Genomic DNA, 26,374 nt, shown 5'->3' with positions numbered 1-26,374 from the left:
TTATGCACGAATAGCTCATTTATTCCTCCCCCAAAGCTCTATGAGTTAGGTGATAGGATTCTTCCCATTTCACAGATGGGGAAACGGAGGAGCAGGGTGATTTCACAGACCTAGTGAGCGGCAGGGCTGGGAGCCAAACCCAGGCAGGACTTCTGCAGGACCCACACTCTCCTGCACCTCTGGTTCCAAGAGAGGTTTAGCCTTCGAAAGCCCAGAGTAGGTCCCTCCTTCCTAAAGGGTCCTTCCCACAGAAGGAGCATCTACAAGACTCTGTCTCTGTTGGCTAACTGCTCTGGGTCAAGGGTATGGCGAAGTCCCACAGCTGGATTGGACATTCTGACTAAAAGACAACACGGTAAAACGTCTGACAACGGTCACTCCCATCCACGTGTGCGGATGACTTATCAACGGACATGTTAGTTCACGGCCACGTTCTCCAAGGGAGAAAAAGAAATCAGAAGTTGTGGCCGTGTATCACCTCGCGGGGGTGACTATTTTACTAAGACACTTGGCTTACAAAGGAGAGTTTCTGAACCATAAGGACAGGTAAGAGCAACGCATAGCCGTCTTCGTGGGGATGGTGCGCAGGGTGACTTTGTGCTCTGCGTAAACCAGACTCTCATAAAGCAGACTTTCTGAGCCTGGGCTGGCTTCCCGGCTCTCCCGGCCACCACCTGAGTAAACCCCAGGGCTCAGAAAGGACACCCTGGGAGGCCAGGGCTCTTCTGCACAGGTGGCCCGGGAGGCAGCTAAGGACATGGGCTGGACAGCAGGGGCGGGTGGGAGTGCAGGGAGAACTAGGGAAGGATAAGAACCGAAAGGAATCTTCCACGGGAGGGGGGGGGGGGGCTTTCTTCCACTGGCTCACCTCCATCTCTAACAAAACCAAATCCGCAAACCAAAACATCACACCATGTGGCGGCTGGCGTGAGCCCCATCTTGCGGGGTCCAAGAGCAGGCGGGGTCCCTGGGCTGGAATGCAGGAGCGGGCCTGGGGAGGGAGGCCCTGGGGGTGCTGGGTGCAGGGCACTTGAACTTTCTCATGCTGGCTTTCCACACAAGGAGGCTTCAGCGGCTTCACGGGACCTGAAGAGGAAATGCCTCCTCTCTCCTCCATTCTTCTGACTTAGGTTTCCTCCGAGTGAGTTGCTTGACTGGTGAGGGCCAGGGGAGAGGAGACGTCCCTTGCCCAGCTTCCGAGGGGCGGCTCCCTCTCTCCCTCCCAGGTGCTGAGGCCCCTCCAGCACAAGGTGCTCTTTGTGCGGCTCTTTGACTGCAGTCTGAGACCAGACACCTTGCCGTGGGATGTTTCAAAGCAAAATCTAGCCAATAACACCGTCTCCTCCGGTCACAAGGCTGTGTGTTCTGTGGTCAACTTGGATACTTTTCACTCTCCGGTCTTTTAACAGGAACGTTTCTAGTCAACATCCCATGTTTTCCTGAGGGGGCCACGCAGCCCTTGTCGGTGGCCTGCCGTGACACCCCAGGCGGATGCTCGTCAACCCGGCAGAAGTGGCTCTGATCCCAAGCAATGGGAGCGCCCTGTCAGTGCTCTTCCCGAGCCCGTCTGGTGGCAGGCAGGTGGCCAGTGAGCTGTCCACCCCGATGGCGGCTTTCTCACCTGCACTGCTTCCATCTTGGATCCTGAGGCCCAGGGCCTGAGGCAGAGGATGGTTCTAGTCCTTGCGTAGCAGTAACGTGGCCACAGGACCATGGGTTAAGCTCTCTGGGTCTTCTTAGTTGACTGTTCTGTAAAATAAAGGGCCTGGACCAGATGAGGTCCAAGTGTCCTCAGAGCTCTAACCCTCCACATGGGTGCCAGGCGTGTCCATGGCGAACTACAGCCAGGCCACAGAACGCTCGTCTTCGTTCAGGGCCGATTCACACTCAGCACCACTGGAGGAAGCCTCTACCTCCATTCCAGAAAAGAACGGAGGCAGTCTCAACAATCCATCTGAGTAGAACAACTGCTACCCGTCTTTTTTGATGTGCTTTTTGGAGGGGGGAGGTGCCTGGTGGAGAGGAAGAAATGAAGGGGACTTTTTGAGACACGGAAACGTTGTTTGGAAGTGTCCTTTTGGGAAAGTTATCTTAGCATGTGGAATTGTCTGCTCCTTGCTCAAGTGCAAAGAGCAAAAGCCTTGTCTTACTTATTCTGTTTTTCATTCATATCCTGCCCATGCCTACTGGGACACAGACGTAGCTTGGAGCTGTAAGGCATCCTTGGCTTGTATTTGTCTCACTGGCACAAGGCCTTCCGGCAGGATTCCCCCTCCACTCCAGACTGGGAAGGGCTTCCAGGTGTCCATCCGAGAGGACCTTCTGGTCCAGTAGCAAATCTCTTCTCCCAGGGTCGGCTGAGCGCCCAGAGGCCACTCCCCGAGGGCTTGTCCCGCAGTTCCCATGGGTTGCATCTACCATGTTTCTAGAACGTGACGCACTAAGACCTTCTTCACTAGACTTTCTTGGCCTCAACAGAGACATGAAGTGAGCCGTGTAACTCAAGAAGGAATGGAGGGTGGCCTGGGAAGGCTACCCTGGGGCAGGGGTGTCCCCCTCCTACAGACAACAATATGGTCTTCTCAGAAACCAGGCCTGGCGGGAGCGAGGGCCGTGAGGGGAAAAGTGTTTAGTGGGGCCACAGGGACTATCACCACCCAACGAGCCTCTGCCCGCCCAGCCCGCACCCCTCAGCCCAATAAAGATGCCCCATCAGGTCACCAGCTTCTGTCCGATGAACAAGTAGCCGCCATTTGCATCCAAATGGGGAGCTCAGAGGAAGCCTCCAACCCTTAGCCTCTCCCGATTTGCTCCATCTGTCAGGAAGTCCCGAGCGCCAGAAAGTAATGATGGGGCCGTGGGGAAAGCTCTGGATGGACCCCACTCATAAACTTCCCCTGGCTGGCTTCCCAAGGCATCTGCTCCTTAAATGCTCAGCCACAGCCAGAGTCTGGGGGCAGAACGGGGTAGGTGAGAGGAGTTGGAAGGGTAGGGGAGCATCTTAGTTGTTTTGTGTTCTGGTAGAACATTTGGTGAAACCCATAAAATCATGTCATTTTTTAAAAATTATTTTGGAATAAAACTCCCCTTAAGTAGCTCTGATAAAACATCTTCATGAAAGTAGAAATTCCCTGAAAGCGACAGAAATGGGGGTAGCCCATTTGCGGATGACAAGGAAATTAGACTGTAGGAAAACGCTGATCTCAGTTATCAATACCGCGTGTCGGTGGCCTGTAAGGAACTAAAAATCCCGCCAAGATGAGAGTTTTCCTTCCAGTTTCCTGGGAAGACAGGGCCAAGACAGCTGACGGACAGACCCAGGGCGGGCGAGCAGAGGCCAAGAGGAGAACGCAGACCTTCTCGCAGGCCAGGACCACTTCTCACAGCTCGATGGCCTTCTCTAGCTGTTACTGACAGAATGTTCTGTTACCGATCGGTTTCTTGCTATTAGTTGCTGGGTGTTTTTAAAACGTGCCGTGACTTTAGAGGTCTTTTTTTTAATTCCTTGTACTTGTTCCTTAGAATTTTCTTTTGTCCTTCAAAATGCCGAGAGTTAAGAAAAACGTTCAGCAGTTGTAGGATATTTTATGACTCTTCTGCAAAAGTTCTTACTTGATCTTTGATCTCAATATAGGCATCACATAGAGTCTTTCTCGGGTTATTCTGAAACATTTATTAGAGAAGCAGTGGGGCCCAGACATCATCATTTACAGAATCCGTACCCATTTTCTCTGTGCCTGCTACAGAGAGCTGCTTTACACACATCATCCTGAAGCCTCACAGAGGGTGTGTAAGACGTATATTATTATAATTCTTTTGTTCCCCCAGTGGAGGAAACAGAAGTTTAGAGAAATATGTAACTTGCCCAAAGTTACTCACCTAGTGGCAGAAAAAACCAGTAATACCTCACCTCTATTGGACTCCGTAGTGTCAGGCACTGTTCTAGGCACTTGGTATAAACCATCTCATTTAATTCTTCCCCCGAACCCAGTTCTTACATCATCTCCATTTTACAGATGTAGACACAGAGATGTAAGGTCACACAAAAAAAGTGACATTGCTGGGACAGGACCCCCAGGCAGTCCAGCTCCAGAAGCGGGACCCTGCAGACCTCGCTCTCTGGACCACGCCATCAAGCCTCCTGACTCAACCTCTCTCCTGGATCAGAGAGACAATGGCTGTGACCCAGATCGCTGGGCCTTGCTCGCCAGTTACTGTAGCGGCCTGAGCCTCTGCCGAGTGCTCTCGGGGCGGACACTGCCTGCTTCCTGGGGCAGGACGGGCGGCACGTGAGGCACCACAGGGAACTTGGTGTTCCATGTGGGAAAGTGAGGAGGGGAGTCCATCCCTGTCCTTCTCTCTGTTGGAAAGTCTGTGAAGATCTGTTGATGGGTGCAGCTCAGGGGAGCCTGAAACAGACCCTCAATACCTGTTACTACGGACACAACAATTCTCCACTTCTCCTAAACCATTCCTGTTCCCTCCTGAACAACTCGGGGAGAGAATGGAAGCAAGAGACGTGTCAGCTGAAGAGATGGTAAGTGATGTGCGAGAGAGGGGGTGCTGGGAGAAGAGGCGGGGTTCAGAGGGGCAGAAGCAGGTGACAGACGACAGGTGCCAACAGGCTTCGCCTTGGGGAAGGCAGGTGACGTCCCCTCCGGCCCAAGGAAACCTGTGCTAATAACACCTCTCAGCGGCGAGCCAAGTGGCTGGATTGTTGAAATAGGCCTACAACCTCGTGAGCTGTGCCACCCGTGTCTCTTTCGTGGCCTCCCACCCTTCCTCTGGGGTCTGGCACACCCCCACTGACCCCTGCCTGGGTCAGGTGCCTCAGCAGAAATCAGGCCTGGCCTCTGGTGTTGAGTGGGGACACCAGCGCTAGAGGCAGAGGCAGCCTTCCTGGGAAGAGAACAGAGATTTTTTTTCCCCCCGGTGATCGTCATTGTTTTAATTAACATGCTAATATGAAATAAAAGAGTGCACATTGCTATCTTTGGGGGAAATGATTCAAAAATCATATCACTTGAGCCTTAGAACAAAATCCTACTGGGAGGCTGACAGAAGGATCTCGAGCACATCAGGATTTTAAGTTTCAGGGTTCTGTCATTCAGGCATTTGATTGGGTCCCAGGGCACTACCTAGACTCCAGCTTACTCGCCCGGAGCCAAATGCACAAATTCCACGTCCAAATGTGGGGCTCCGGCTTGGCAAGCGTCTCCGTCCCTCTTAGCACCAGCATGCTTTAATGAAGCCTCCGCCTTCCTTGCGTCACTGGGGTCTGGCTGACCGGAAGGGGGTGAGGGCTACTTACGGGGGACACACTGCTGGAGGGAGCCTCCTCGGAAGAGTGTGGGGGGCGTCTTCCTGCTGAGCCTCCTCAGTAGGCGGTCACGTTCATTCATCCTGCAGGTGGATCAAACTCGGTCAGTCCCGGTTCATGTGGATGCCTCTCAAAATGCCTCACCCAGTGACTTTAGGTTTCAAAATAAAAGAGACCGGGGGAAAAGGCTTCCTCATGTCAAGAAAAATGTCCAGTTTGGCCAGCAGCTCTATTATTTACAGTAGATGCTATCTCGACACCCTGAGTGCACTGCTCCCTCTTCTGAAAGGCGCTCTGTTTCCAGTCTGTCCTGTACGTAACGCCTCTGAACGCGGCCTGCCTCTTAATTGAAGTGCACCGCAAGTGCCCTTTCATACCAGGCACACCCTTGGCTTTCCAGAACACTTCTGCAAGCAGTGATCTGTTTCTATGGTAAATGCCTTAAAAGCCTTAGTCCCACCTGCAGCCGCCTCTCCCTGAGCCAGTAAAATATACCAGGACGAGAGCCTCCCGGAGGTGCCTTGGGGCCCCCGCAAGAGACTGATTTCTTTCTGCACAACCTGATTATTATTTTGAAAGTCAAGGTGAATTTTCTTGGAACACATGAGGATTAGGAGCTCTTCTCGCCTTTCCTGAAAGGGTTCCCTCCAAGGTTGCCACCGCTGTAAGGAAATACGGAGCGGTCCTCTGGGGTAGCTTTTGTTTATTCTGATAAAGCAGAAGGGGGTGCTTCAAAGTTGCCCAGGTAGGCCAAAGGGCTTTGATTTCTCACCATTACGAGGTCACTTTGCTTGCCCCAGGAGGTTCCTGGTGTGTGGGAGTTTGCCAATGCCCTCTGATATGGGCTGAACTGCGATCCCCCCAAATTCTTACGTTGCAATCCTAACCCCCAGTAATCTCGGGATGGGACTGTATTTGGAGACAGGGTCTCTAAAGAGGCGATTAAGTTAAATGAGGTCGCTAGGGTGGGCTTAATCCAACACGACTGGTGTCCTCTTAAGGAGAGGAGATTAGGACCCAGACACACAGAAGGAAGACCGTCTGAAGACAAGGAAGACAGCCATCTATCTACCAGCCAGCGGGAGAGACCTCAGAAGGAGCCAACACTGCCAACACCTTGATCTTGGACTTCTGGCCTCCAGAAGCGAGAAAACAAATTTCTGCTAAGTCACCCAGTCTGTGGTACTTTGTGACGGCAACCCTAGCAAACAAATACGCCCCGATCTGCCGTTTGTGGGAATGTGAGGGCACAGAAGTTTTTTGAGGAGCTGCGGCCACGGGCCGTCCGAGTACATCCCCCTCATCCCATGTCTATGAGCCTCGAGCCTGAAGACCATGGTCTCCTGACAGGAGTCGACCTCACAGCAACTCAAGGGCCTTGAAGGAGGAGTGGGGCCCAAGGTATTCTCAGTAGTTATCTGAGCTGAAGTTCCTTTTGCATTTGAGTTTCCAGAAGAGAACGTTTTCTGATTACGTCAGTTGAAAGGACAATGTTTGTTCATCACCAATTGGAGGTGAGCCTCGGCTAGCTAAGCTTGGCAAAATGCATGATGGCTGATGAGGAAAAACACCTTTTCTATCCCTTGGCACCGGCTTTCCATTCTCTCATGGCCTTTTCTTCCACGGGCCAAATTAATCTCACTGGGCTCTGCTGAGCAACAGCCCGGACAAGGCAGAGAGGAGCAGATGCACGAGGAGGAGCCTGTGAGTGTGCCCGGGGCTCCCTGTGCTGGCTGCTTTTAGGACGTGGGGGAGGAAATGAAAGGCCGTCCTCCCTGTGTGACCCAGCACTGGCCAGGATTCCTCCGTGGAAGGTGCTGCCTAGTGATGGGGCGAATGAGAACTTCACAGGACCATGCAAGTGGGAAGTCACACATCCGGGTCTCTCCCTGGGCAGGTGAGGAAACAGACTCAGCTGTAGCAAATACAAAGGTCACAGGATGCTCTGCTGGCAGTGTTCCTGCCCCTGCCTTCGGGCTCGACAGATGTCCCTCTTTCCCTTGTGAAATGGTGCATTCTTCTCGCTCTCTTTATAACAAGACACTCCAAACACATAGGGACTACTAGTACAGCGAATGTCCACCCACCTGCTCAGCTTTAGAAAATGGAGCTCCTCTGCTTGACCGCTTGACCCCTTGTTTTAGAGGGACCCACTCCGTCCTGCAGCCCTTCCTCCCACGTGGCAAAGGGTCCATAGGGCCAGCGGGACATGTCCACCCAGAGTCCATGCCTGTCCTCCACCCCAGGGGTTTGGGACCCCAGAAGTTCCTGTTGAGGGACACCTCTCCAAGCTGGCATCCAAGGCCAAACTATCCTCCTAAAAGCAGACCTCAGAGCCAGCATTCGCACTCCTAGGTCTGCGGGTGGCCAATGGGTGGGTTTTTGCATCGGATGTGTATGGATAGTGATGCCCAAACTCATGCGTGTAAGTAAACCCCCTTAAGTGCGGGACCCCTTGAGCTGGGGTTGGGAGGGTGGGGGGAGGGCACAGGGCAGCAAACTCTTTCCCATGCCATGACTTTCTGGCTCCAAAACGCCAGAGAATCTGGGAATCACAAAACACCACAGTCTTTATGAAGGTGTATTAATCAAGGTATATGGCTATTTGTTAGCTTGACTTACGACTTTCACATACTCAGACGTGGTACCTCATTTGCACTCCTGCACCAAGTCCTGTCCTGGTTGTGAGAATGACTTCAAAAAAATTTTTTTAAGTTTGTTTATTTTTTTAGTAATCTCCACACCCAATGTGGGGCTCGAACTCACGCCCTGAGATCCAAGAGTCACATGCTCCTCCAACTGAGCCAGCCAGGCGCCCCTACTTCAAATGTGAACAAAAGAATAAAATTTCAAATACGAAGTCCGTTGCCCTCCTCCCAGACCCCATTATTCCCCCTCTCTTATAATAAATCAGAAATAGTCTTACATCTCTATTTCGTACTTTTGTTTTACGTACATATGCATCACAACTAACACTTCATCATGTTTTAAAATATATCTAAGGAGGGTCATTTATTTTCGGCTTCTCATGCATCACATTTTTCTTCACTCCCTTTCTCCTTTCTTACATTCTTTTTAATTATCTACTCATTTAGAGGACCAGTTCTTTGCAGATAGTCTTTTTCCTTCTAGATACTTTTATAATTACTCTGTCCTTGGTGTTCTGCAGTTTTGTTACGACACTTAGTACGACTAGACGTAGATTTGTGTTTTCCAAAATATTTTGAGAGTGCGAGAGAGCATGTGAGTGGGGGAGGGGCAGAGAGGGAGAGAGAGCGCATCCCAAGCGGGCTCCACACCAACAGCATAGAGCCCCATGCAGGACTCGAACTCACGAACTGGGAGATCATGACCTGAGCCGAAATCAAGAGTCCGAAGCTGAACCGACTGAGCCGTCCGGGCGCCCAAATGTGTTTTTAAATCTGCTCAGCTGCTGAGACCTGGAAAGTCACTACAACTCAGAAGTTTATCTTCATGTATGGAAAACACTTTGAGTCCTGCCTGTCCCCGGTTCTCTGTTTTTTTCTTATCCAGGATCTTCTTATATATATAATCCTATCTTCCACATCTCTACGTCTCCTCTACGTTTTCCATTTCCTTTCTTTCTTTGGTTTTACCTGAACCATCATTAAACTGACTGGCATGCTTTAATTGAAATTAGAACCCTTCTCATGTCTACAAGAGTTTATTTATCTTCTAGATCCACCTGTTCTCACATACTGTTTTACTCTTTCCACATCTTCTTTCCCCAGTATTTTATAGGTTTGTTCAGACATTCCTTACATATCCAGTTCTTGGGGGTGTGGAGAGCCAATAAATGTCTGCAGTATTCCATGACCCACCGTCACTGTGGTTCCTTTACTGTGTGTGCTCTAGTTATGAAGTCATGCTTCAGAATGATTTTCTTTTGCCTCTGCCAGGGTCCTGTGGGTTGCATCAATTTTTATATTATCTTAGCTTAGCTCCCATCGCATTGGGAAGAGTCTAAAATTGGACCTCATACATAAGCATGGGCTTCCAGTTTCTGGTGGGTAATTCTGTCTTCCCCATTGCTGCTTTGTCAATCTAGTGAGTAAAATGTTTCTCGTTTCTGTTTCATTAAAATAGCAGCCCTACAAAATCTGTAGCTTTATGCATTGAGTTCTATCTCACTGGGGACTGAGGTTTTATCTCCTTTCCCTATATTAGTCTCTGAACCTTCAGTCCCTGAGCCTTTTATGCAGTCTGATACCCCCTCTTCAGCTTTATCTCCCTCTTGGCCTACTGGCTTTTGCGTCTCTCTGTTTTGGCACCTAGGTTTCTGTGTTCCATTTGAAGTTGATTATGTATTAAAAGCCTTTCTTTGTTCATATTTCACTGAGCATTTCTATGCATCTGGAAAAGTCCTGAGTCAGCTCAGTCTACCATATTGACTTTATCTGGTTTCTGTGAATAATTTATATTCCCCTGACCCAATTACTGGAAAACATTATGGCTACAAAACATGATCACAGAACTGTTCTTTCTCAAGCTTCGCTATCCTCAGAAACAACCTTTTCTGGAGACCCTTAAAGTGGCAGATTCGACAAAGGTTTAGGTGATGAAAAGGGTCTGAGAGCTCATAAAACACTCTAGTGGAGATGTCTGACCACTGGCTTCTCTATGTGCTCCAAAGTTGAAATGTCAAGTAATAGTACTTTCCCCATTTCCCATTTTCTTCTTTGCAGAAGAAAAAAGCATTATTACTGACAATTATTAAAACTTCTCAGGAAAGGGCACCTGGGTGGCTCAGTTGGTTAAGCGTCCGACTCTTGGTTTTGGCTCAGGTCATGATCTCACAGTTTTGTGGGTTGGAGCCCCACATCAGGCTCTGTGTTGGCAGCATGGAGCTTGCTTCTCTCTCCCTCTCTCTCTGCCCCTTCCCCACTCACACTGTCTCTGTCTCTCTCACATAAATAAATAAAAAAAAATGCTGAACAATAATGTTGAAAAAACTCAAGATAGAAAGGGATGATAATAACATTTGCCCTTTATGGTATTCTATCATCCATGCATAATTTGGAAGCTATATACTCACAAAGACGTTGGAAAAAAGGTGAAGGAAACACAACCAAATATTTGGTTAATTTTGAATAATGGGAAGAAAAGAAAAACGAAGTACAAATTAGTACAAGGAAAGACAATTTATATCTATGAGATCTTGGTTTAAAAAAGGAGAGAGAATCTTCAAGAAAACTCTGGCAAACTAAATCCATTAGTGTAATAAAAGGATTACACACCATGATCAAATGGGATTTATCCCAGGAATGCAAGGCTGGTTCAACATACAAAAATCAATCAATATACCATACATTAATACAATGAAGGAAAAATACCACGTGATCATCTCAATTGGTGCAGACAGAGCATGTGACAAAACCAACACCCTTTCATAATAAAATTACTCAGCAACTGAGAATAGAAGGGAAATTCCTCAACACAACACATAAAGTCCTTTTCATTTATGAAAAACCCACAGCTAACATCATAGTCAATGGTGAAAGACTGAAACCTATCTCTCTATGACCGGGAACAAAACAAAGGAAGCCTGCATTCACCACTTCTATCTGATGAATTTGTTGGAAATTCTAATCAAAACAGGCAAAATTCCAACAGTCTTTTTTTGCAGAAATGGAAAAAATTGTCCTAAGATCCACAGGGACCCCAAATTGCCAAAATAATCTTGAAAAAAAAATTATGGGACTCACACTTCCTGATTTTAAAACTTAACATAAAGCTATGGTGGGGTGCCTGGGTGGCTCAGTTGGTTAAGCGTCCGACTTCAGCCTAGGTCATGAGCTCGTTTCCGAGTTCAAGCCCCGTGTTGTGCTCTGTGCTGACAGCTCAGAGCCTGGAGCCTGTTTCAGATTCTGTGTGCGTGTCTCTCTCTCTGCCCCTCCCCCACTCATGCTCTGTCTCTGTCTCTCTCTCAAAAATAAATAAAACATAAAAAAATTTTAAAGCTATGGTAATAAAAACAGTGTGGCACTGGCATAAAGATAGACACATAAATCATTGTGATGTAATTAAGAGCCTAGATTTTTGGCTAAGTTATCAAGACCATTTAATGAGGAAAGAATAGTCTGTTCAGCAAATGGTGTTAGAACAACTGAATTTCTACATCAAAAGGATGAAGTTGGGCCCTTACCTGCAATCATACACAAAAGTGAACTAAAAACGGATCAAAGACTTAAATATAAGAGTGAAAACTATATATATTCCTATATATTCCTTAAAGAAAACAAAAGAGTAAATCTTTATGACCTGAGATTTGGCAATGGTTTCATGGATATGAACCCAAAGCACAGGCAACAAAAGGAAAAATAAATTGGACTTCATCAAAATTAAAATCTTTTTGGTCATCAAAGGACATTATCAAGAAAGTCAAAAGGCAACCCCAAATGAGAGAAAGTATTTGCAAATCACATATCTGATGAGGGTCTAGTATCCAGAATATATCAATAATCCCCAAAACTCAACAACAAAAAAGACAAACAACGCAGTTACAAAATGGGCAAAGGACTTAAAAAGACATTTATCCAAAGACTAAATACAATGGCCAAAAGCATATGTATGAAAAGATACTCAACGTCATTAGTCATTAGGGAAATACAAGTCAAAACCACAAAGGGATAGCACTTACTATCTACTAGGATGGCTATAATTATAAAACAAGCAAGCAAGCAAGCAAACAAACAAACAGAAAGTACCATGTTTTGGAGAGGGTGTGGAGAAGTTGGAACCCTAGCACGTTACTGGTGTGGTTATAAAATGGTGCAGCCACTGAAGTTCCACACAGAAGACTGCATCACACAGCCATTCCACTCCAACATATACTTTCAAAAAAAAGGAAATGGAAATGGTCTTAAACAGATACCTGTACACCCATATCTACAGCAGCATTATTCACAACAGCCAAAAGATGGAAACAATCCAGATGTCTATCAACTGATGAATGGAAACAAAACTTTGTATATTCCATACAGCGGACTATTACTCAGCCACGAAAGGGAATCGAGTGCTGAGGGACATACTGCCACAGGGATAAGGCTTGAAGACATTATGGTAATTGAAAGAAGTCAAGCCCACAAGGCCACGTATTGCATGACTATATGAGATCCAGAATAGACCAGTACGTAAACGGAAAGTAGAGTAGTGGTTGCCGGAGAGTATCGGGTGGGTAGGCAGGGGAGCGAAATGGGGAATGACTGCTTAAACCACATAAGGTTTCCTTTGGGGAGGTGGAAGCATTCTAGAAGTAGATAATGGTGATGGTTGCACAACACTGTAAATGTCCTAAATGCCACTGAATTGTACACTTTAAAATGGTAAATTTCACACTGTGTGAATTTCATCACAACTTAAAAAAAAAAAAGAAATTTCAGTTAAAAAGGAGAGGGAATGGGTCCTGAATTGGAGTAAATTCCCTCCCACTGCCTGAGCTGTTGGTAATGATGCAATCTTCACATTTTACTTCTCCCACAGTGGGGGATCCTGGAGTCAACGTGTGTTCTTTGATAGTGTCCTGTCCTCGCTGAAGCACGCACGCTGACCGAGACTTACCGATAGGAAAGGTACACGTAAACATAAATTTACCAACGGAGCGTGCGTTCTTGGTGCCTCCCCGGTAATGATGGTGAAACCCAACCTCACACAACTCCATATAGGCAGGCTCTGTTTAGAAGCTGACATATCCTAGAGGGGGAGGTGTGCTCCTGTCTCAAAAACTGAGCAGTTTAGGAAGGAGCGGGGAGCTGAGAAGCATTATGTTGGGGAATAACAAACCCTCATGTCCACATTTCTGTCAGGAGGCTATTCCTGCAAAAATCACCCATGCATAACTGCCAAAGAGCAGGAACATGGAGAACAGAGCAAATAATTGCAAATCTGTTTTTAGATCTTGTCAGTAGTTACAGCTGCTAGGAATTGCAGCTGGCGTACAAAGCCAAAAACAAATATGTATTTTTAGAAACTTATTTTTAAATTAGTGCTGGACCACATTCAAAACATAAATCTGACAGGTTCTTCAAGAAAACAGCTAGTCCAAAGTTCCTTTTCCTTCAGGTAAGGCTAAACATCTACCAATCTATCAGACCACTGAAACTCTAACCTATTTTTAAGGCGCCCTAGAGAATGAGATTTCATAGCCTCAATTGGTAACTTACTTTACGCCTTATAATCTGAACATCAGAAGCTAAGAACCTTTTAGGCTCAAGTGCATTCCAGACCTACTTAGGCCTTTGTAGGATCAAAAACTTTGCCTTAGTTAAACAGACCAGTGTAATGAGGGAAAATAACAAGAATAAAAACAAAATAGGTTTTCTAGCCTAAGATTCCAGTAAGATAGGAATGATGACCCTGGAGCAAGGAGACCTTTGTAAAGCCTGTTCCATTAAATGGTAGTAAATTATTCTCCTTCTTCCTTGCTGCCAAACCATACGCTTTCCACTTTTCAAACGTGACTTCTTTTCATTCAACAATTACGCTGCACCTGTTGTGTGTGAGATCCAGTGCTGGAAACAAAGCCGCCTATGACACCGTCCCTGTCCTTATGAAGCTCACAGTCTCTGAGGTGATCTCTCTGGGTAGACACATATCATGGCAAAGGTGATGAGTACCAAACTGGAGATTACACGGGCCTCAACAGCGTTAAAACTGAGGAGTGATAACTTGCAGAAAGTTCAGGAAGGCTTCAAGAAGAATCAACATTGAAGCTACATCCTGAACAATGGCGAACTCCTTGTTGATCATCCAGTTGGAAATGCAGGAGAAGAATGGGTTTAGTAGGAAAGACAATGAGTCCAATTTTGGATGTCAGGCTTTGAGTTGCCTTTGAAGCATTTAGGGGGCCATGAGATATTGGGGTCTAGAGAGATTCAAGCCAGAGATCCCACTTCGGATTCCTCAGCCTGTAGAAACCCAGGGAGAACAGGCAGGGTGAGAAGGCGCCCTAAGGGGTGATTCCTAGAAACACCAACACGTCCTCTGAGTGTTCAACCACAGGGTCTGTTCTCTCAGGGACCAAGTCTTATACTGTCTCTGCGTTTTTCACAGTACCCACCCAGGGCTGAGGACAGAGGACATGGTTACATACAAAAAATTGCATTTGTCCTCTGTATTTACTGATTTGGTCTGTCTTATTCTCGCGGTCTTATTTGTCTCTATCATTTGTCTCTGCATCTGTCCACAATGCCCAACACTGGGCTAGGATGCAGTGGGATTTCCAATAATAACTGAGATGAATTCCTCTGTATTGTTCTCTACAAATGCTAGAATCCCAATTCTCCTCCAGAGGAGGAAAGCCCCCTCCAAATTCTAGATGACACTGCCAGAAACAAAACCTAACAAAACAACTCCGTGTCCTTTACAGAGACAGGACGTTGTATTTTGTTAAGAATTCAGATTACATGGAAGAGTTGAAAGACAGTCTGGCTGAGGACAGGATAGGACACAAGGTTAATTAACTTAATACAAATTCCATTAAAAAAATAAGAGGATAGATCTGTCCTGTCCTCTCTGGTCTCAGGTCTCCTCTGACCAGCACAACTGGGAACTGGAGGGAAGAAAGGCTTATACTAACAAGTTGCTTATTTTCTTCTGTCCAAAGTTTTGGAAAGTGGGGGCCAGGGGACTGTTTGGGGTATTGGACGAAATGTCATTCTTCTATGACGTGGATTGGGTGATTTTCTCTCAAAAAGAAAAGTTTGTCCTCCCAGGAGGTGTAGCACTAAATCAAGCAATAAGTTTGCAAGAGGCAACAGCAGATTTGCAGGCTCAAGATAGATGGAATCTGTCTGTCAACAACCACCTGGGTTAGAACACAGGTGATGCACGTAAGCCAACCATGCTGAAGGACAAAGCTGCCTGGGAAGCCTTTAACAAAAGGGGCAGGGGACACTGAAAAGATCTGAAAGCAAAACCAGGTTACATGTGATCCTTTTCCACTGTGTCTGCTAACTGGAGTGATAAATAAATCAGTGAAGTGGGAAGGAAAGTTCAAAAAGAAAGAAACCAGGAGCTGGCAGCCCCACTGTCCTTTCACCTGAAATAGCAACTTGGATGAAATTGGAAGGAAGACCAGCTAGGAACCTCGGGGCATGAGAAATCTCAGTTTCCTTCTGGCCTCACAGATCCCATATTTGGAGCTAAAAAGTCTGGCAACCCAGAAATGCCCATGGGTGCAACCAAAAAAGCCCAGAAAAAAGCCTGTTTTCTCTAGTCAAAGGAGCAGGAAAGGGGCAGCCTAGCAAGACAAAAGAACTTTCAGACCATGATCATACTACTCTAGCCCAACACCACAGAAAAAACCTGTGGCTTCACTCCCATCCATGCCAGCAAAGACCAAGTGGGGAGCCTAGACCTCCACTCCTATGAGGCTGCAACAGCATGTCCTATGAGGTGGTAACAGAGGAGATCAAGGAGGGAGCTGGGACTTTCATCCTTGTCAGCTGACAATGAGGTCTCTGGCCCCCAGTGGTATCTTCAGAGACAACATGAGAAGAATGAACTTCTGTGCCCCACCTAGCAAAAGGAGGCATTTTTTTCTCCTCCTCAGTGGGGTTGTGTCAGAAGAAGCCTCACAGAGAATCAGGACTTTCATCCCTGCCCAGGAGTAACAAAGGCATACCCCCTGTCTCCTCCCCACCCTTCACCTATCCCTTGCAGTGTCAGTGGAGGTCATGCGGACAGCAGGAACTCCCATCCCCACCCAGCAGGCTTCAACAGAGGTCGAGTAGGGGGTCTAGAGTACTTCTACCTGGCAGGATCCAGCATCAGAACAATTAATACTTAAGATGTGTACGTTTCATTTGAAAGTGGCGTGTCACACCAAGAACCAGGAAGATGTCAAAATGAATGTAAAAAAAAAAATCAACTGATGGCAACATCAAGACGACAGAGACTGTGGTATCCTCTGACAAAGATATTAAAGCAGCCGTAATAAAAATGCTTCGACATGCAGTTAGGAATATGTTTAAAACAAATGAAAAATAAAAGAAGAAAGCCTCAGAAAAGAAGATATAAAGGAGAACCGGTTATAAACGTTAGAACTTAAAAATGTAATAACAAATAAAAACTTAGTGGATGGGTTTAAGAGCGGGATGGAGGGGATGGAAGAAAGAGTTTGTAAACAGGGAGACAGAACAGTGGCAATGATGGAGTCTGAGTAACAGAGGCAAATAGACTGAGGAAAAAACTAACGGAGTCTCGGGGACCTGTGAGAATAAAAGAAGTAACATGCATGTCTTCAGAGTCCTAGAAGGAGAGCAGAAGGAGAATGGGGTTGAAAAAGCACTGAAAGAAATAAAGGCTGAAAACTTCCCACATTTAGTGACAGACATAAACCTACAGATTCAAGAAGCTGCACAAATTCTAAATATGACAAGCCCCAAAAAATCCAGCCCAAGATAGATTATATTAAATTTCTTTCTTCACATTTCTTCAAACTGCAGACAAAGAAAAGATCTCAAAAGCAGCCCGAGGTAAATGCTACTTTACCTGTAGGGGAAAACCAATTGGAATGACAGTGGACTTCTCACCAGAAACTACTGAGGCCAGAAGTGGCATAATATTTTTCAAGTGTTGAAAGGAACGAACTGTCCACTCAGTGAAGATATCTTTCAGGAATGAAGAAATCAAGACATTCTCAAATGGAAGCCACTAAGAGAATTTGTCACCATCAGAACTGCCCTACGAGAATAGCTAACGGAAATTTCAGAAATGAAAAGGAAATGATAAAAAAAAAAGAAATCTTGGGGCATCAGGGAAAAAGAAAGAACATGGTAAGCAAAAATATGGGTAAATACAATGGGCTTTTCTTTTCCTCTTGAATTCCCCGAATTATATTTGAGTAAGTTAAAGCACAAATTACACACTGTCTGATGTGGTTCTAAATGTATACAGAGAAAAATTTTTAAGAAAAGCATATTATAAATGGGGGTGGGTAAAGAAATGTAAAAGGAGGTAACGTTTCTGTACTTCACTCAGACTGGTAAAATGACACCACCAGTAAACTATGACTAGTTATGTGTGTGTGTGTGTGTGTGTGTAATATATATATACATATATATAATATATATATTGTATATATATAATACCCAGAACTAGTAAAAAAAATCTATACTGTGAGACACATTCAAAAATATGACAGATAAATCAACATAGAATTCTATTTATTTTATTTTTTAATGTTTCTTTATTTTGAGAGAGAGAGAGAGAGAGAGAGAGAGAGAGTGCACATGTGCATGGGGGAGGGACAGAGACAGAGGGAGACACAGAATCTGAAGCAGGCTCCAGGCTCTGAGCTGTCAACACAGAGCCCGATGTGGGGCTTGAATCCACAAACCGTGAGATCATGACCTCAGCCAAAGCAACTGAGCCACCTGGGCACCCCCAAAATGGAATTCTAAAAAACATTCACATAACCCACAAGAAGGAAGGAAAAAAAAACAGAGAAATGAAAACCAGAACAGAAAACAAAAGATAAAATGGAGAATTCTGCTGTATTCTACTCTCACTGGAGAATTCTACCAAATATATTTAAAGAAGACTTAACATCAATTCTACAAAACCTTTGGGGCACCTGGGTGGCTCAATCAATTCAGTGGCCAACTCTTGATTTCAGCTCAGGTCATGACCTCACGGTTTGTGAGTTCGAGCCCTGCGTTAGGCTCTGTGCTGATAGCATGAAGCCTGCTTGGGATTCTGTCTCCTTCTCTCTCTGCCTCTCTCCTGCTTTCTATCTCTCTCTCAAAATAAATAAAAATAAACTTTTAAAGAATTATTTAAAAAATTCTACACAATCTTTCCCAGAAAATCAAAGAGGAGGGGACTCTTTCTAATTCACTTACTATCCTGATATCAAAACCATTTAAAGATATAACAAAAAAAAAGAAAACCACAATCCAGTATTTCGCATGAATATAGATGCAAAATTTCTAAATGTTAGTAAATTCAGTTCAGCAATATATGACAAGAATAACACAACATGAACAAGTGGGCATTATTCCAGGGATGCAAACTGGTTCAATATATAAAAATCAATGTAATCTACCATATTAATAGCTAAAGAGGAAAAAAGCCGCACATGATCATATCAGTTGCTGCAGATAAAATATTTTACAAGATTCAACACCCATTCATGATTTAAAAAACAAAACAAAACCTCTTAGGAAATTAGGAATAAAGGGGATCTTCTCCAACTTGACAAAGAACAACTCCACAGCTAACACCATATTTTATGATGAAAGACTGCTACTTTCCCCCTAAGATAGGAAGCAAGGTAAGGTTGTCCATTCTCACATTCTTATTCAAATAATGCTGAAAGTTATAGCCAATGCAATATGGCAAGAAAAGGAAATAAAAGAATATGGATCAGAAAGGAAGTAATAAAAATGTTCCAATTTGCAGATGATGTGATGGTCTAGAAAATCCCAAGAAATATAAATATAGATAAGAAAATATAAACACACACAGACACATATCAAACTCTCAGAAGTAGTGAGTTCAGCAAGGTTGCGTGCTATGAGACCAACACACAGAAATAAATTGTATTTCTATGTACTATAAATAGACATGTGAATCCTGAAATTAAAAATATGATGCATATATGTTTGTTCAAAAAAAAAAAAGAAATACTTAGGTGTAAATCTAGCAAAATATATACAGGACTTATATACTGAAAATTACACAATGTTGACAAAACAAAGATCTAAATAATTGGAGAGACATGTAATTTTCATGGGTTGGAATACTCAACATAAATATTAATATATATAAAAATAAAAATGTTAATTCTTCCCAAATTGATATTTAGATTTAATATTAATTCTTACCAAATTGATCTATAGGTTTAATGCAATTCCTATCAAAATCCCAACAAGATTTTTTTGTAGGTATAGACAAGATTACTCTAAAAAATGTACAGAAAAGCAAAGGACCTAGAGTAGCTAAAACAATTTTGCACAAAATGGAAGGGATCAGTCTAGTTGATTTCAAGACCTAGGGTATGGTAATCAAGACAGTGTGGCATTGGTTGAGGGATAGCTACACAGATTAGTAGAATAGACTAGAATAGAGAACCCAGGAAAAAGACCACAAAAATATACCTGATTTTTGATAAAGGTGTAAAAGCAATCCGGTGAAAGATACTCTTTTCAACAAATGATACGGGAGCAACCATGCACACATAAAGAAAAACAAACCCTCTATAGAAGTCTCCTTATGCAAAAATTAACTCAACATGAATCACACACTTAAGAGTAACATATAAAACTATACAACTATAAAACTATACAAAACTATAAAACTCTACAAAAAATACAACCGTATATTTGGGATCGAGGACTAGGCAAAGAGTTCTTGCACCTAACACCAAAAGCAAAATCCATAAAGAAAAATTAATTTGGGCTTTATTAAAATTAAAACCCTTTTTTTTCTCCCTGAGAAAGATTGTCTTCCCGAGGCCGAAAGGACAAGCTACAGAGTGGGAGAAAACGTTTGTCGACCGCCTATCTGATAAAGGATGAATGTCTAGAATATATAAAGAACTACTGAAACTCAACAGAAGAAAACCCCAAGGAATCCAATTAGAAAACGGGCAAAGGGGGGGGGGGGCGCCTGGGTGGCTCAGTCGGTTAAGCGTCCGATTTCAGCTCAGGTCACGATCTCGCGGTCCGCGAGTTCGAGCCCCGCGTCAGGCTCTGGGCTGATGGCTCAGAGCCTGGAGCCTGCTTCGGATTCTGTGTCTCCCTCTCTCTCTGCCCCTCCCCCGTTCATGCTGTGTCTCTCTCTGTCTCAAAAATAAATACACGTTAAAAAAAAAATTAAAAAAAAAAGAAAAAAGAAAACGGGCAAAGGGTATGAAGAGACATTTCGTCAGAAAGGACATACAGATGGCAAATGAGCACGTGAAAAGAGGCTCAGCATCATTGGCAATTAGGGAAATGCAAATGAAAACCACAGTGAGCTGTTACCACATTTACCACAACGGCCAACATAAAAAAAATAGTGACAGCACGTGCTGGCACGGATGTGGAAAGACTGGATCGCTCAGACACTGCTCGTGGAAATGTAAATGCCGTGGCCACTCTGAAAGAACAGTTTGGCATTTCTTTAAAAAAACCAAACACATCACAACTCTGTGAAAATACTACAAACCACTAAATTATATAATTTAAAAAGGTAAAGTTTATGCATTTGATGTAAAAAAAAAAAATCAGATAAACCTGAGCTAATGTGCAGCCCAAACTGCCTACCCACAGAATGGAAGCCAAGAAATGGTTTTCGTTTTTAAAAAGAAAAAAAAAAATAACCCACCTAAATATGCAACTGCTAAAAAACCCAGCTGTTGCACTCCTGGACATTTATCCCAGAGAAATGAGGACTTACGTTCACATAAAAGCCTGTAAACAAATGTTTTCCAGAGCTTTATTCATAATGGCCCCAAGCTGGAAACCCAGATATCCTTCAGCAGGTGAATGTTTGAACAAAGCGTGGTACGGCCATAGCCATGAGATACTACTCGGCGAGAAAGAGGAAGAAACCATTGCTAATATGCAAGAACCCGGATGAGTCCCCAGAGAATTATGCTAAGTGAAAAAAGGGAGCTTTTTTTTGTCCCAAGAGTTACACATGATATGACTCATTTATATAACATTCTTGAAATGGCAAAATTACGGAAACAGAGGACGGACTGATGGCTGCCAGGAGCTAAGGAGAGGGTAGAAGGTAGATATGACTATAAAAAGACAACATGAGGATCCTGGTGCTGATGAAAATGTTTCCTATTTTGACTGCATCAATGTCAGTTTCCTGGCCGTGACACCGGTGCATAGTTTTGCAAGATGTCACCTTTGGGGGAAAGTGAGCAAAGGCTACCGGGGGGAGGGGCAAGGGGGAGGGGGGCTCTCTCTGTATTATTTCTTACAACCACATGTGAAACTGCAATTATCTCCAAATAAAACGTTTAAACAAACAAAACAATGCATGCACGGCCTTTTATTTTGTGTTTCTTTGCAGTGGGAAGAAATGTGGCCTCCCTGAGCTCCTTGAAAGGGGGTGGGTGACTGTCATCCGTCTCCTGGAGCCGAGCTCCCCCCCGGGAGAGGCTGTCCACCACAGGCAGAGCCGTCTGACCTCATTAGCAGAGCAGGCGAAGTCAGATTTGAATGACAGCCCCAGCACATATGGAAACCATTACCTCATTCCACGACTTGCAATGAGGTAGTGAGGTTTCCCTTATACAAGGCTGAGCGCCGTGGTCCAGTCGGAGAGCCTATGAAAAGGTCAGGTCAGAGTCACGGGGCTGCTAGGAACAGATAAATTAGCAGGGCACCTGGCTGACCCAGAGAGGCCTCAGTGAAAGGCTGGGCGGTGGGTTGAGAAGCCCCGGGTGTAATGGAGTGAGGACTAGTCTAGGCTCTGTGTATTTCCTGATCGGGGCATTTGGGAAAGGACAAGGCAAAACAACTCCGTGGTGAAGCACCAAGCTGGTCGGGAAGATGCTGCTTTCCAGGAGTCAAGTTCTGTTAAAGTTCTACTTCTACCCACTGGACCATGCCATCTCCCTGCTCAAAATCAAACGCTAAATGCAAAACCCTGGCTTCCTCTCAAACCCAATCCCCTACTAGGCTCCCCCTCCCCCCCTCCGCTCCAGCCACATGGCCTTTCTCGCGATTCCGGGAACACTAACTAGTTTCCCACATCAGGGTCTTTGCACTTGGCTGGCTGTCTGGGATATTCTTCCCACGGTGGGTGGTGGGTGGCTCTCTCCATAGAGCGGCTTGCGTATAACCTCCCCGCCTCCTCTCTCTCCAAATCTGTACCTTGGTTTAGTTTGCTTTATCTCACTTTTCACCACAGAGTTTGTGTTTCCTTTCTGTTCCCCACCAGAAGGTACGTTCTAGGAGGGTCAGTTCGATGTTTTTCATTCACGGTTATATGCCCAGCACCAAAAGCAGTGCCGAGTACAAGGAAGATACTCAAGGGCTATACGTGGAAGGATTGAAGAAATGAAGGGATGGCAAGCCCACGGGGCCCTTCGTCTTCCTCCTTCCAAAGGCCGAGCAAGCACATCCTCGTCCTGGAGGAAGGGAGGAGCTGGTGTGACCTCCCAGGGTCTCATCATACAGATCTTCTTCGTGAAGAAGAGAGTTTCCAGGGCCACAGACTACCAAGCCTACCTTCTAACTTCAGCCTACCTTCTAACTTTGCCAAAGAAGGGCCGACCCTTCTCAGGCAGGCGTACAGATTGGCTAAGGGTTGCTTTCTTGTGCAATGGAAATCGTGCACTTCAGCGCAGGTCCAAAGTTCACCCTCCCGTGAAGCTTGAAAACAATGGCCTTCATTTAAGGGTGTTAAATTAATTAAACAAGGAAGCCCTCAGACCGATGCGGTTTTAATGCCACGGTGGCGCACATAGGCGAACCAAAATCCAAGCTTGTAAATACCTCATGGTTATGAAACTGACGCCGAAGGACAACCAATCACAAACCTGACCAGGCTTTAAGCGATAGCCAATCAATAATCTCCTTCATTTGCTGTTGTTTTTTCTCTATGAAATCTCTCCCTGAGCTCCTTCCTCCTAGCAGAGACCTCCTAGCCACCTCTGGTCTGTTGCTTCTGACTCTATTTGATTGTTGCTCATGGAGACTCTTGCAATTCTTAACTTGCCTCAGTGTATCTTGCAACAAGGGGCAAGTATGTGAATGTGGCAAAGGAAGGAAGAAAAGAACGTGGGAGGGTGAAAAGAGTATATGCCTTTATACAAAGGCAACAGTTATTTTTAAAGTGCTTGGTGCTTATGGATAATAACTGCAGAGAAACAGCACAGGGTGCTGGAGAGAAGCAGAGGAAAATTTAAACCAGGATTAAGGACAGTTTGTGAACAACGAAGCCTATTGGGCTGAAATACAATTTCCTGAGAGTAAAGTTAGCTCTACCATGAAAATATTGAAAATGTGATTTGACAGAGCATCAACTACAGGAAGGGGAGACATGGGCGTAATGACTTAATAGTATTTTAATCAATTAAATTCCTTGAATGTGAGCTTGCCTTTATATGTAAAATGAAGCAAATTTGCCTATTTGAGCTTAAGAAGATTTGGGTCAAGTCTGAAACCACTGAGAACGCTCATGAATGTTATTTTCTTTTCAATAGCAAACTTTCTAGCAGGTCTATTAAGCTGCAAATTAATTACAATAAAAATAACTGTTCCTGTACCCTCGTTTCTCTTCCAGCACCTCTCCAAGGCACGGGTCTGGGCAATAAACATCTGACTTTACAAATTCAAATAAGAACCCAAACAAACAATTCGAATTTGGCCATAGTGCCCCCTTGACTCAATTGTTAAAGTAACAAAAGATAAGCTTCACTCCCGATTAACCTCCTAAACACTAATTAAAGATAATGAGGGATCAAGGTGCCTGGCATAGCCTGACCTCTGTGTTCCCCCCCCCCAGAGTTCACAGGAGTCTGATGGCCCATACAGGTGCCTGCATTGTACTGTCTCCCTGGGAAAATGCACGGCCCGATTGGTGGGGAATACAATAAACTCTCTTTATGAGAATTACATAGAGGAAAATTTGCAGATCTCAGCCTAGGGGATTTGTTTATAGGACTTCAGACCAGGGGTGAGTCACTCAAAGTTCTGCCCAGCCCATGGAGAGAGTTACAGGCCTTCAACAAATTACCTTTTACACTGTAACACTCGATTCATGTCTTTGAGCTGCTTAAAGTCCATTCTGGAACGAGGTCGGGGTGTGCGCAAGGAAGATGTTATGAAGGGGTGAATGAACCCACGATCGCCAGTACTCTGGAATCCAGCCAGGCCACAACCAACATTTGGAAGTATTTTCCTGTTTCTTCCACCTCCTCCCACATGGAGAACATAGTATTATCAGTTAAGTCCTAGGTAGACTCAAAGCCCCCGAAAAAAGTCATTTGAGCTCCCTTTCCTTTCCCAACGGACGTGTCGGAACTAGGAGGTAGCATGGGGTCTCACGCTTCCTCCCCGTGTGTGGAGAGGAAGCGTTACCATTCTTATCATTTGTGAGTCAAGGCCTTTTCCCAGCTCTGTGTGCAGAAGTGCTGGGCCCAGTGTCTTCTCTCTCAGGGCAGAGACGGCATCTAAGTCACAGGACGCCGCAGGACAGGCGGTCAACATTGCCCTCTGAGGCTGAGGCCCACACTTAGCCAGGGCTGGACGTGCAGGGGGTTCCTCTGGGCCCTCCTCGGCCACTGACCTGTGTCAGGTCTCCATCCACTAGCTGAGTTGCTTTGGATTTGGAACTAGAATCCCATTTTCCATAATCCTGTGTGGACTAACAACTTTGTTTCCTGTGGCCCAAGTAGTCAGGCTAAGTATCTTAAAGTAGTTCTTGAAAAAAAATGTCTGCTTCATAAAAAAAAAAAAAAAAAAAAAATTAACCCATACTCTTCAGCAGGAAGTGAGTGCAAACAGTGGGTTTTCAAATCAGCCATTTGAGAACAAGTGTGCAAAAATTGTTCAAGTTGAGGCCACACCTGCAGAACAATTCTGTGTGGAACAAGCAGGAACCATACCACAGCTGCCTTTTAAAAAACTTTTGAGCTGATCGTTAAGGTCAACAGAAAAGGAAAATGAACATTTAGTTATCTGGTGCCATTTGATGGCTGTCCAGATTGAGAACCAGACCTACAGCCTGGGTTGCAGAGAGCTGGGAAATATGACCCCCCAACTCCACTTGGCCGGTGGCCACGGATGGGCTTGGCAATCCGTCAAATCCTCTCTGGTCTCTTCTGTAGAGAAGGGTCTTCAAGGCGAACACGGGGAGTGAGGCAACACCATGCAAACTTTGCCAGAGTCTTCTTTTATTACTTTTAAAGCAGGGTTTACCCATAAGCACACGGACAGACAATGCACAAGGGGCTCTCCAGAGGTCAGGTCCTCGGCTTCTTCCAAGCAGAAGAGCTGCAAGACCTGCCTGGTGTTCCTGGCAAACCCTTTCTTTTCAAATTTCAAAGTAAGATGGCTGCCCACAGCACGGCTTGCTCATGTTTTCCAGTTTGGAGAAGAGTTCTCACTGAAAAGGCTCACCCGGATCCCACAGCGTGAGGCTGTTCTGACAGGCCTGGCCGATTACCTTACTCTTGGTTCCTACCAGTCTGTGGAAAGATTCATTGCAGCTGATGTTGGGATAGCATCAGGAAAGATGTGGTAGAAAATAAAACAGGTGGGGCACAGGGCAGGGGGAACACATTTTCCCTTTCTTTCCCAGTGGAAAAAACCCTTGGGTGATGGATTTAAAGAATGAATTGGATGTTTGCAATTAATCGCTCACATCTTATTACTTGACCTGTCTCCGGGTCATCCGTAAAAATTATGAAACAGCAAGTAAAAACCACAACTGACCTCCAGTGTTAGATGGTGTGCTTCCAGAATGGATACAGAGTACAGGAGAATGCGAAAATCTAAGAGAAAGATGCATCTCTGCTCTGGAAGAGATGTAATTTTTCTGAGATAAAGAATGACAGTCTTTAGGAGGTGAGTGAATCCCCTAAAAATCTAATGCAAAATTGACACGTAGAGAGACAAGACATGCTTTCATCAGATTCTCAGAGGCCTGTAATGTATGTATGTATGTATGTATGTATGTATGTATGTATGTATGTATGTATGTAAGTTGCATGTAACGTCCCCACCAACATCCTTTTCTTTCCTCCCTTGTTGAGGAGCACTCCTACATGGAGTTCCTACATTCCTACATGGATGGATGCTGGTAATCCAGACCTCAAGGATCCACCATGGCATTTCCCTGACTGTAGGGATTGGTGCAGGATGGCCCCTTCCAGAAAAACAGAAACTCGTGAACGATTTGTCAGGGGCAAACTTTCCTTTCAATGGTTGTGAACAAGGTTCATGTGGGATGATCTCCCTGTGATCATGTCAGGGGCTGGAGCAGACTTAGTATGAAGTATTGGAGCAAAGTGGAAAGACTCTGGGCCCTGGTGACATTCCTGGCCAGGGACCCCTCAGCCATGACTGCCCTCCAGCGGGA

At 45.2% G+C, this 26,374-nt stretch overlaps 1 protein-coding gene across 11 annotated transcripts in view; it reads right to left on the bottom strand.

Moving 5' to 3' along the window:
* ATP8A2 (ATPase phospholipid transporting 8A2) overlaps nt 1–26,374 on the bottom strand; it is a 633,649-nt gene that overhangs the window by 38,357 nt on the left and 568,918 nt on the right. For all 11 annotated transcript variants that reach the window (XM_006927173.5, XM_023250034.2, XM_019820599.3 and 8 more), the window contains exon 36: nt 5,312–5,403. In XM_006927173.5, coding sequence (XP_006927235.1) covers nt 5,312–5,403 — 92 coding nt within the window. The remainder of the gene's footprint in view (nt 1–5,311; nt 5,404–26,374) is intronic.

This window comes from Felis catus, chromosome A1 (genome assembly GCF_018350175.1).
Source record: "Felis catus isolate Fca126 chromosome A1, F.catus_Fca126_mat1.0, whole genome shotgun sequence".
NCBI classification, from domain to species: domain Eukaryota; kingdom Metazoa; phylum Chordata; class Mammalia; order Carnivora; family Felidae; genus Felis; species Felis catus.
The sequence above is the reverse complement of the archived record's forward strand: the minus strand, read 5'-3'. Positions and strand labels throughout refer to the sequence as shown.